General features: G+C 40.5%; 1 protein-coding gene across 1 annotated transcript in view; it reads right to left on the bottom strand.

The window, feature by feature from the left end:
* odad2 (outer dynein arm docking complex subunit 2) overlaps positions 1-12,583 on the bottom strand; it is a gene marked incomplete at its 3' end in the record, with an annotated part of 88,060 nt that overhangs the window by 17,805 nt on the left and 57,672 nt on the right. The window contains exons 18-20 of the mRNA XM_020621408.1: positions 8,985-9,165; positions 8,822-8,883; positions 6,143-6,257 (exon numbers count right to left, since the gene is read on the bottom strand). Coding sequence (XP_020477064.1) covers positions 6,143-6,257; positions 8,822-8,883; positions 8,985-9,165 — 358 coding nt within the window. The remainder of the gene's footprint in view (positions 1-6,142; positions 6,258-8,821; positions 8,884-8,984; positions 9,166-12,583) is intronic.

Consider the following 12,583-nt stretch of genomic DNA (forward strand, 5'->3'; position numbering starts at 1 on the left):
ATGAGATCGCATCGGCCACTGTTCATCCGGGGGCTCGAAGTGGAGAGGGTGAGCAGCTTCAAATACCTGGGTGTTCGCATCAGTGAGGACCTCACTTGGATACTTAACACCACACAGCTGGTCAAGAAGGCCCAACGGCAGCTGTACTTCCTGAGGAGGCCAAGTAGATTTGACATGTCGCCTAGGTTCCTTATGCAACTTTTTCAGCTGCGTCATTGAGAGCATCTTGACCAGCTGTATCACTGTCTGGTATGGCAGCACTACTGCTATGGACCGCAAGCACCTGCAGAGAGTGGTAAAGACTGCGGAGAAGATCACCAGGACTCCACTGCCCTCTCTACAGAGCATTTACCACCACAGGGTGCATAGGAAGGCTGCCTCCACCCTCAAAGATCCCACCCACCCCCAGCACGGACTGTTCACTTCTCTGCCCTCTGGCCGGAGGCTCAGAAGTGTGAAATGCTGGACTTCTAGACTGAAAAACTCATTCTTTCCAACTGTCATCAGACTCCTAAACAGCTGACTCAGGATCTACCTCATCTAATTCCATCTGTACTGTTTAAATACTCATTTTGCACATGCATAATTGCACACTCACTGCTGAGTATTTGCACTCCATGGCTCCCACGTAGCATATATTCTCTTTGCATTATATTGTGTTCTTGTATTCCATATCACAAATAAGCACTTTGACCTTTGACCTTCAGGCCAGTGGCACTCATATCAGGGGCCATGAAGTGCTTAGAGAAACTGGTCCTCACACACGTTAACCACATGGTCCCGGACACTGTAGACCAGGGGTGTCAAACTCATTTTCACCAAGGGCCACATTAGCATAATGGTTGCCCTCAAAGGACTAGATTAACAGTATAAATGTAACTAAATGTAATGTAATTTAAAATAAATTAAACTACTCCTTATCATATTGTTAAATAACTGTTTCTGTATTTATTACTTATTCAAGTTACAAATATTACATATGCATTTGCATAGATGGAAAAATAAATGTTCACTTTAAGAAACCCACATTACTCCATCAATCAACAATCAAACTATTCAAGTAAATCAGTCAATCAATATCAAAAACAAGTTATGATAGTAACTTTATTCAAAACTTTTTTGTCACAGTCAAGGGGGGCAGAACTATGGCACAATCAACAAGTGTGACATAAGTAGCATTTTACAACAACAACGACGAGGTGATGCTGCCTGTCCTTGAACACACCAAGTAGATCCCTCCTCACCCACAGACACCATCTCACACACATCCTCATCCATAGATCATGTTATGAAAATAACAAACACAAAGCAAAAGGCAAGCACAATCATTAAATTGCACACATTCTATTGTTCTTAGTCTTGGTTGAAATACATTCTATTTTAATTCAGTATGTGTTTTCTGGCCAGATGTCTGACACCGTTTTCCCCTGGCCAGTGTGTCAATGTCTGATTTTAGGTCTTGTGCTGAGGCAATCTGCAAAACAGCGTGGAGGTTGTCATCGGTAATGCGTGATCTGTGCTTGGTCTTGTTTAGATTTATTATTGAAAAGATCTGTTCGCACAGATAGGTGCTCCCAAACATTGACAGAACACGAGAAGCATGAAGTCAGAGCTGTGGCATCAAACCGGGGGTAGTAGACGGTAAAAGTCCTCGATTACAGCATCCTGGAACTTTGCTCTCAGGCCACTATCACTTTGAAGCTCAATTAACTCCATCTGAAGGTGATGGGGCACACTGCAGACATCAGCGTTGAAAGGATTGGCAAAGATGTCAAAACCAGAGTGCTGTGCTTAAAAGTCAGAGAAGCGCCGATCAAACTCATTCATTAACCGGTTCAGTTTGGTAGCCAACCGAGCACATGAAAAATCACTGGGAACTGAGGCTGAGATGCTCTGACAAACAGGAAAGTTGGCAATTTTTCTTTTCTTGGACATTTTGGGATCATTTGTAGAGATCTCTCAATTCCGCTTAAAGTGGAGAGATGCCATTACTTTGCGGGTGAGGTATTGGGTCCTGCCCCGTTCCCACTACCACACGGGTAACAATCTAAATGCATTGTCGGAGATGTAGTTTATGGTCAATGCACGCTTTAAAGCAGAATATACTTATTTTGATATATTTGCACCTATTAAGCTCTCGTGAACCACATAAAATGACGTGGCAGGCCACATTTCGCCTGCGGGCTTTGAGTTTGACACGTGCTGTAGACCCTCTTCAGTTTGTCTACCGCCCTGACAGATGACGCAACGGCTCTGGCTTTATTCCATACCTTGAAACACCTGGACAACAGCAGTACGTACGCCAGGATTCTCTTTCTGGATTACAATTCTACAGTCAACACCATTCGCCCGGGTAGGCTGATTGGGAAGATGACAGACCTCAGTGTACCATCTCCCACCTGTAACTGGATTCTGGACTTCTTGACTGAAAAGCCACAGGTAGTTAGAATGGGAGGGTGGGTGTCTGCTGAGCTCACAAACAGTACAGACTCACTGCAGGGCTGCTGTCTCAGCCCCAAACTCTTCACCCTGTACACCCATGACTGTGTCTCCAACCATGACAACACCATCATCATTAAATATGCTGATGACACCACCATTCTGGGCCTCATCAAGGGGGGGAGACGAGTCGGGTTACAGAAGCTTGGTGAATGACATTCTTCTTTATGGAGAGGAGAATGACCTCATCCTCAACATAAACAAGACAAAAGAAATAACAGTAGACTCGCAGGTGACATCTGACCTGAGCAGGTCACTGAACACAGCTGCCACAGTGAAGGAAGCCCAGCAGTGGCTATACTTCATCATGGCTTTCTGTGTTTGAAAAGCTGGGTTGAACCTCTCTCCCAGGCTTATAGAGGACTGGTAGAGAGCATCCTCACTACTGGCATCACAGTCTGGTATGGTAACACCACACAGGCAGAGAGGAAGGCTCTTCAAAGGGTCGTAAAGACTGCAGAGAGGATAACTGGGACTGAACTGCCTGCTATGGACACACTGTACACACAGTGCTGTCGTAAAAGGGTGGAGAACATACTGAGGGATCCATGCCACCCAGCTCACTCTCTGCTCAGACACAAAAACTGCTCCTATAGCCTCAGGCACAGCAGGGCGGACAGTATAATCACACACAGAACTAGACTTTACAACAGCTTTTTCCCTGCTGCAGTAAGACTGATGGCAAATATGAAAATGTGAGAAATGTGAGCATATATGTGCAATAACCCCTTACTAGACATGCGCAATAATAATACAGAAATGTTCCACAAGGTATTTTTGTAAGCGCATCTCATCAACAGTGTTCTCTTGTGGGACCTGAGTAATAGCAGGACATTCTCTACCAAGCAATAGAAACCAGCTGAATATAAACTGTGTTTTAGTATGTTATAACCCTTCACTACCTCACTAAGCGTAATGACATATCCAACTCCACCATGTGAATTACTAAGTGCAATGTTTGAAGTTCACTGGGGAAAATACTATTACCTTATTTTTGTGTATTGCGGTTTTAATGCTTTTTCGCCTTTAAGTAACTTTTTTTATTTTAAGACTAAGTGTTCTTTCTGGGTTTTGACTCCTTACCTGACTCCAAAGGAGAGCTGCACAAGAATTCCTATATACCTAGACTGTCTGTTTATGCATAAATGACAAATAAAAATCTTGACTTGACTAGTTGATTTTTTCTGTAAATTATAAGATATAGTCAAATTCAGCACTGACAAAAAGCAGGAACTGATTTACACATTTAGTGTACAGCTACTTTAGTAAAGATGGATATACTGTTGGGCTCTCCTTCCCTGCAGAGAAAGTTTACAGGCCAGGGTGCAGTGTATGGACCTTGTGATGCTCTGCCAGAGGATGAGCCACGTGTGCAGTGCAGGCCAGGGAGGCGGGTGCCAGGGCCAGAAGCTGAACCCCAACACACCGGAAGCCCTTCCCCATGAATACTGATGAGGTTGGCCTCGCGAGAGTCCCTGTGACAGGGGAAGCTCTCTCAAGCCACCAGCTGCAAAATACTAGCCAGAATCTCTTTCAGGGCCTGGACAGGACCCCAGATCTGAAAACCGCAGCATTATGAGACTGCCCACTGAAAGGCCTTCCGTTCTATCCTCCCTGTCCCCTCCTCTTACCCAGGATGAAATGAAATAGAAAACACATTATCTGCTGCTCCGGAGCAATCAGACCTCTATATCATACAGTACATGCTACTACATAAAGGAAAATAAATCAAGCATCTCAGCATGCCTTTGCATCAGCACAAATTACTGACACACTCCATTACATGTGACGGTGGGGGGGGTGAGCAAAGCTAATTAAATGATTCACTTCTACAGCTTTGCTGTACATGTATGATGTGGTCCTGTGGGCAAAGAGCAGTATTTTTCTGTGTCTGTGGAGAGGTAACAGCACAGTATAGCACCTCCAACAAATGCATTTATACTTCTGCTCTTTCATAAATCCACTATGGAACTGCTAATTCAAACCACATGGGGTTTTTATCTAAATAACAACTGCACAAAACCAGCTATATCAAGTTGCTCAACTCTAGAGGCAAAGAGCACTATTTAGTTGTTTTCATTACCCCTGTTTTAGAAAAATTACCCATAAAGCATGTTCATGAATTTCCCTCAGAATTGGCACACTGGCATCCAGACAAACATTGTTAGTACTCAGTAGTTGGTCCACAGTCCCTCCATATGGTTGCCATGCATCATTTCTGCTGCACATCTGGGCCAGAGACACTCATTCATTCATTCATTCATGTTCTATACTGCTCAGTCCCACGGGGTCGGGTCAAGGGGGGGGGGCAGGGGCCAATCCCAGCCAGCAATCGGGCAAAGGCAGGGTACACCCTGGACAGGTCGCCAGTCCATCGCAGGGGCCAGAGACATTCCAGCAAAAAAAAAAAAAAAAAAAAGGGAGGGGGGCACCGTCCGAAAGGCACCTGTCTTAGTGTATAGTTAGAAATAATACAAGTGCTTAGGGGATCAAAAACCTGCTGATTCATAACTAAAATTAGGGTTGGTTGACCATATATCTGAGTAATAGTAGGTTAAAGGCCTGTGGTAATAGCATAAATAATAAGCTCATAATGTTTTATAAGAACATTCCACTGATTTTGCATTGTACTTATAAGAATAACTGATGGACAGTTTTAACAAAGTAGTAAAATCACTGCAGTAGCGCATTGTTTTTGTTCCCTGCAGTCTTCTTCCCTGTTAAAGCCTTGTGCCTAAATTACCCATGCTGCAGCTTGACTGCTAACAGTTTGGTGGCTGATTTGGAGCCTCTAGCTGCATACAGAGATGAGGAGCAGAGAGGTTTGATATGCTCACTTCTCTCTAATGCCACATAAATAGGTAGTCATCAGAACTAAGCAACATCAACTCAAATGATACTTGAGGATATTTATCGGGTTTCTCAAAGCTCCCTCTGGAGCCACAAAAGGCTTTATACATCATGGTTCACATATGTATTAGTAGTCTCCCAAATCTGTAAACAGACATTGATGTGGAAAATGAGTAGGTCCTTAGACATGATGTATGTTTAAAGAAAACTTGTTTCATGTGTAGGACCTAGAAACTCTAATTTTGTTCTATGCATACAGTAGTTATATCTAAAATCATCTAAGTTGTCTTCATAACCATGTTATGGGCTGTTTTTAATTTGTGAGGTGTTTTCAAAGTGGGTTCATAGAAACTGTCAGCTACCCTGTGCTCTATGTGTGGACTGTGTTCTTCTGTAAACTAGCAGCATGTTGAAGGAAGAATTTCAGCTGTGAGATCAGAAGCCATGCCACAGGAGATTACTCAGTCTTTCTCCCTGTCTGCTTCCTAGTTTACCAATCCCAGTGGGCCGAAGAGTCTTCTCTGCTTCATATTAGCCTGAGGTTCATGTAAGCCTCCTCTAACACAGCTCTGCCCCTGCTAACCTCCCAGCAGTAGCAGGTTGAATGGAGAGCTTAAGAGACAAGTTTGGTGATGTAAGAAAGCTTCTGTTTTGTGAGTGGGATAAAACTTTATTCTGACATGACACAAACTCTGCAGTCTATAACTATTCCCTTACACAGGAGAGATGAAGAAGACAAATGTATGTTATATCATGAAGGAAGGAAAACGATATGTGCTTCACTGTACTGTACCTTTGCATTCTCAATGCATGGACACAGGGCCCATGCAGCACTGGACTGAACATCTGTACTGGGGTTTTTCAGTAAGGACCACACCAGGCGGACTCCATCCAGACTGTCAATGAACCTGTACACAGAGAGAGATGTACTGTAATTAGTGTGAGAAGGAAGGGAAATAGGAAAAGGAAAGAGCATGCAAAAAATAAGTAAAACCAATAAAGTATTGCAATGTGATTTCATTTAACTGTTACCCTAGGCATACTGTAATTTCATATTTGTAACTTGTTTGATCATGTTTGTTTCTCAGAGGTCTGGCTGAATCAGTGTGGCTAGCAGAAGACTTAACGCAACTACAGCCAAGTAGGATGAAAGAACTGATAGATTTCAGCATTGGCTTTTCATTGCAACTTACTATCAGTCCTGTTCAGTTCCTCTCCAGGCCTAAAAACATCCCACTGTCTGCTCACTCAAATCAATCTCTGCAGAAAAGCTTGGTAGTGCTAGAGTTACAGGTTAACTCACATTCATCTGTGTATAGTGCTTCATACATGGATTTATATATAAAAAAGGTCTGGGAACCCAAAAAATATGCCACAGTGTCTGGTATAAATAACATGTATGTGTGCTTCCACCAACAAGGCTGACATTGAATGGTGACATAATTACTTAAACACCCCCTAATCACAGTATCTCTGTGACTGGCAACAAGTGAACACTAATCAGGGAACGCCATCTGCCTTTTATCTGCACATAAATCAGTCAAGAGGGTGCATAACATCAAATTCCAGTCCACAGGCCTATTAAATTCGGACCAAAAACAAAATTGAAGCATCATATCATCCGCCAAAACAGTTCTGTCTTCCCATAAAGCAGGTATGAAACGGATTAGCAATGCAGTTGCAACAAAGAGTAATGGATTACAGCAGGAGGCCACAAACCCTGGAAGCATCAAACAATATGTGTTCACTCTTGTAGTTTCACAGGATTCACTGGAAGAAGTGCTATGCCATTAACCACACGCTGCCTACTGGTTGAGAAAAACAACAACAACAACATTATTTCACTGAAAACTTGAAAGCCTATGTCTGTTTTGGACAACCTGAATCACTGTGATATTAAGAAAATGACTGCGGAGAAAACTGACAGGAATATTGTATCTAACTGCGTGGTATCATACATACACTGTCAAAACATCTTCCAGCTAGCCAAACACCATCTAATCAATGGAAACCCCAAAAACAGCTCTTATCATGTTGGACTGGAACAGAAAACAATCAAATATAAGTTATATTAATTGGTAAGCAAACTACTATACACAAACATTCCTTAAAATAAACAAAAACAGAAAAAACAGCCACAAAAATAAGAACTTTTTGTTTACATTTTATTGGGAGGGCTGAAAAATCATACATATTTAGGGTAGAAATAATTCTAGCCTAAATATGTTGTATACTATGCATGAAATATGGAGAATATAATGAACCAACGTAAAACACTACTCCTCCAGCACAAAGATGACCATGGTTTGTGGCTTTATTTTGACAAGCCTCACTTTTTATTGAACTCCTTGTTTTTTGCTTCCAAACATATGTAATAGGCATGTATTATAACATTAACAGCTAACTAACAAAGTGAACTGAGACATTAAGTTGTATTTGAGCCCAGTGCTAATTAGGAAAGGTCTTGTGTTCCATAATAGTCCTTGAAAAAACAACAGAAACAGATGGAAGTTCCACAATGTTCTGCAGTATTGAGGGTGAGGTAATGAACACAGAACAAAGATTACATTCTCTGGAGCCAGTTTAACAAAGATAGACTTTGACTGTGGTTTAGCTCTGACTAATAGTCAGACTTTAGCTTGACATCTAAAATTATCTGTTGTACAAAGCTATTTAACGCTTGGCTGTCTTAAGATCGACTAATTTCCTATGAATTTGGGCAAATTAAGACTTTTTTCTAACTAAAAAACATGGCTGACTTAACAACTGCATCAAACCACTCAGCTCTCTTCATTCCACAACCAGTGTTTGCCTTCTGAGAGAATTAACCATCACAAGGATATTTTACTGGAAAAAATAGCTAAAATTATAACAATAGGACCAATAAAACCGTTAAAAACACTTTTTCTTCCGCCTGGTGGATCAACTGTATTATCAGCAAACCACAAATTATGAGCCATATTTCCCTCCTTTTTGTCAGTTGGTGCTGCTGGTTGTTACCATGGAAAGACAGGTCTTAGTTATATGCAAGCCTGGTGGTAGAATGACTCATATTTTCATTTTGTTTTTGTGACCGCAAAGATATAGTAAAACACTGGGAATTAAACCACAGCTACATTTAACATGGCGGGTACAATAAGCAAAGCTTTTAAAGTCTGTCATTAAAGTGAGGATGAAAGGAAAACCTGCCTGTATAGTTAGAAATTTAAAAAAAAAATTCTTTAAGCATCAGCCCATGGCAGTTTCATGATACAGTGTTTGGGTCCTGACAGTTGTGTCATTCTCTTGTCAAAATATATGACATCAAAACATGGCCATGAACCTCTGTTTGGAGCTAATTCAGTTATGACAATGAGCAAGCCACTAATTATACTTTAAGAGAGACCTCACATGGGGCTGTCTGACTATTTCAGACTATACTGCAAATGCCACAGACCATGTTAGCTGGTTGGATGTATGGGAAGAGACTTACGCCATGTTATCCTTGTCTGTGGCACAGGCACCCACAGCCTTTGTTACATTCACAAGTAGTGCCTGGGTAAAAGATACAAATAAGAAATACGCACTTGAATCAATATGGAACCTGTCTTAAATATGAGATGACATTTTATGCAGCACAAGAAGATTCAACATGCCTGGTTTGTTCCAGTAAGCAGGTTAACTAGTGGCTTGATACCCCCATACTTGCGAATGGTGGCCCTGTTAGCAGGTATCTGTGCAAATTCTCCCAGGGCACCCACTACGTTGACCAGCACTTCCTCAGGCTGATCAGACAGCAGGCCAACCAATATCTCCAGGGCTTTGTACTCCTGAAGCCTTCCGAAGGTGGAGATGATGAAGACAAGCAAACATCATATTGATTAATTATTTCACATTTGATTTATTTATTTGGGATAGGTGAAGAAATAAGACAGAATCTACAGCCATCCTTGTGGCTCTCAGAAACTGTATTTTCACAGCTGTGCTTTGAGCAAAATCCTAACATCAGTATGCTAATATGCTCACAATGACAATACTAATACGGTAATCTTAAGCAGGTATGATGGTTACCATGTTTACCAACTTAGTTTAGCATATTAGCATGCTAAGATTTGCCAATTAGCAACAAGGTCCAGTCATATCTGCAGTACAGGTTCAGGCTGAACGTGAGTGAACATCATCCCTATCAGTAGTCTAAATGAAAAGTAGCAGCTACAGTGCCCTCAGTCACATAGGCACATTTACAGTTTTCCCACATGTGTCTCTTGTATGGTTTTTGCATAACTAAAGCTTTGCTGTGGCTTGGAAACTCCCCCTCCTTCTTTTTGTGTTTCTGTTGTGATTTTGCCCCTTTGCCAACTATATAGTAGTATACTATAGTAAACATTTAAAAAGGAAACAATGCGGTTGCAGAAAACCTCAACAAACCTCTGATGTATAGTTAATCTCTACAACTGTTTATTCACAGTTATGGTTGCTGGCATTATGGCTCATAAACTATGTAGATGGCCAGAGTCATTTGGTTTTGGTCAGGGTACACTGACACACAGCCTATACTTGCAAATAAAAACACTGCTAATGAACAGAGAAGCTGCCAAAGTTAACTTCAGTGACATTCACCAAAAAGAAAAACAAAGGTTTTCCTATGCCATCACTGAAGTGTCATCTGCAGTTGACTACAGTAGAATTACTTTGAAATCACAGACATAAGTTTTGATAAATGAACAGTAACTTGTCCCGTCTGTTTTTGTTAAGCCAGTCCCAACTGATGTAATTACGTGATGGCAGGAGTAACATTACACAAAGCTGTTTGAAGTGACTTCTACTGCAAATACTTGGCTCCACACAACTTTAAGTTTATTAAAGCCTGTCAGAGGACACAGGAACCACAGTGGGGCTTCTGTGCAGCAGAGTTTTGTGATTGATCATCTGCATTTTCCTTTTCTCATTCATCTGCACTTGTCACACATTCAACTAAGTGTAGAAAGCTTAAACACTGCCTTTTAAAAATAGGGTTGTAGACAGTAATTGAAAGTAAGACATTTCATGGACCCTGCGATGTTTAGCAATCCTCATGAAGAGCATTAAGCTGAAATTTAACAGACAGGCAGTATTTCATTTTTTAAAAACTGAGCAATAAATAACTTGGTTGAGCTGTACTGTAGTGAGTTATCATTACAGTATGGTCTGCTCATCATAGTGATGGAACAGGGGTAAGATGAAGAAGCAGTTAGTAACTGGAATCAAACCTAATAATCCTGACCCCAGACATTGCTACACTAGCTAATACTGTCCAACACTGGGATGGTGTGTCTTTGCATTGCAGTTTTTCCTTCACTCTTTTGTTAATACCCATTTACAGCATTTTTGTGTGTCCAAATCGCCTTGGTAAGCAGGCCTGAGTGGTCACGTATTCCTGCATTGTTATTCGCAAAATAATGTTTCAGTGTTTCCAAGAATGAGTTCTACAAAGGCATTTTCTTATAACAAATGACCTTGGTTCAAATATAGCCCTCTCTGTAGGCAAATTTTAGAAGTTAGAAAACTAAAGCTGGGGTCCTTAAACAAACATGCTTAATTTATAAATGTAATTATATTTTGGGACATCAATCATCCCTCATTTTGATGCATCATTAATCAGGAAAACGTATAACATGCTGCTACTGGTCTTGAGTGGAGTTACCCCCGAGTTGTATATTGTACAAACCACAAAAATCATCAGTCACTTAAAAAAATCATATTGTTTGCAGTGGGCCACAAGGTCTTTTTCATTTGACCATATACTTAAAATAGGAAAAACATCCACTCTCTCACTATTATTTCTGTAGCAAAATATATACAAAAATTATTTTAATTTTATTACACATTTGAGCCTATGACTGACTCTGAAATTAGCACATGCCCCTAAAACCCTGCGGCCATTAGCACTTTCCTTTTTGACAGTAATAGTTCAGTCACTTTATTTCAAGCTTCTGTCTGACCTAGACCTTTAAGCGATTCAAATAAATCTGTGAGAGTATGAAAAACAGATTCACTTATGCATTCATGTATACATTAAATACATTTGCTGTGCATCATTGGTGCCAAATGTCACCTTCATTCAAACCCAAATGCCCACATTGTCCAAAAAACAAATACAGAGTAACACACCCAAGTAAAAAAGCACAAAATGAGAACTCATTCATCACTTCCTATTACAGCCCTTTAGGGAGCTCACTAAGATACTGTATCTTTATGACAAAATTTAGAATGAAGGTAACCAAAATGAATTTGAGTGTTAGTATATTAAATGGGGGTCACATGTGATCATATTTACTTCTTTGCTGTGACTATCAGTAATTAGTAGCACAACTAATTTACATTGTAACACCGTGAAAGGTCATTAGGCATGGCACAAAGCCTGCAGTGGCAGGAAGTATTAACTTTCCATATTCCCAATCTGTACCATATTGTTTTTTAAATTAAAAAATATAAACAAGCTATTTTAAAAGCATTATTTTGTACAAAGAAAACAGACCTGTCTGTAGAGTAATAGCCTTGCAATAATCACTTAAATAAATTACTGCAAATTATTTTCTTTCATGAAAGTGATCTGTCCATTTTGCTTAAAAAATGTTGTCCTGCCTCTGTTTCTTTAAAGGAATCCTTGCTTAACTCAGTGTGGCAGCAGAAACTCAGTTCCACTTGGGAGGACTCAGGTTAGATTTTCAGTGAGGGATATCGTCCTATCAAAGTGAAAAAAGATCTGTGTAAGTCCTACTTACAGTTTTCCTCAATTGTTAACATGCACTCATCAAAGTATCACAATATCTAAACCCTTCACACAAAAGCAGAAGTTTATGTGGACCCATGTGAATCATTTTTCAACATTTTCATGCAATATGCATTCAGTGACCACATCTACCAAAATCCATGAACCCTTTCCTCATTCATACTCCACCACTTGCAAAACACTGCATGGTTGCAGTGCATTTTAAAATATTTAGAGCATCTATAGTAGAATATTTAACAAAAAAATTCATTACAAACACAACTAACTGCAATTTCATCTGAAAGCCTACACGCTTCTCTTTAGTCTCATTACCATTTGTAGGAAAAAAGGGGGCAGCTTCAGGAAGATTTGGTTTGGAAACATGGATCAGGGAGGACAGGTTGGTGGGGAAAAAGGGTTGTCTTGGACTTTTCATATCATTTCCAAAATGCATCACAAGAGAAGACATCAAATGTAATGTTGATGAGAACTGGTGGCCAAATG

Source organism: Monopterus albus, unplaced genomic scaffold (assembly GCF_001952655.1).
Source record: "Monopterus albus unplaced genomic scaffold, M_albus_1.0 scaffold258.1, whole genome shotgun sequence".
Classification (NCBI taxonomy): Eukaryota; Metazoa; Chordata; class Actinopteri; order Synbranchiformes; family Synbranchidae; genus Monopterus; species Monopterus albus.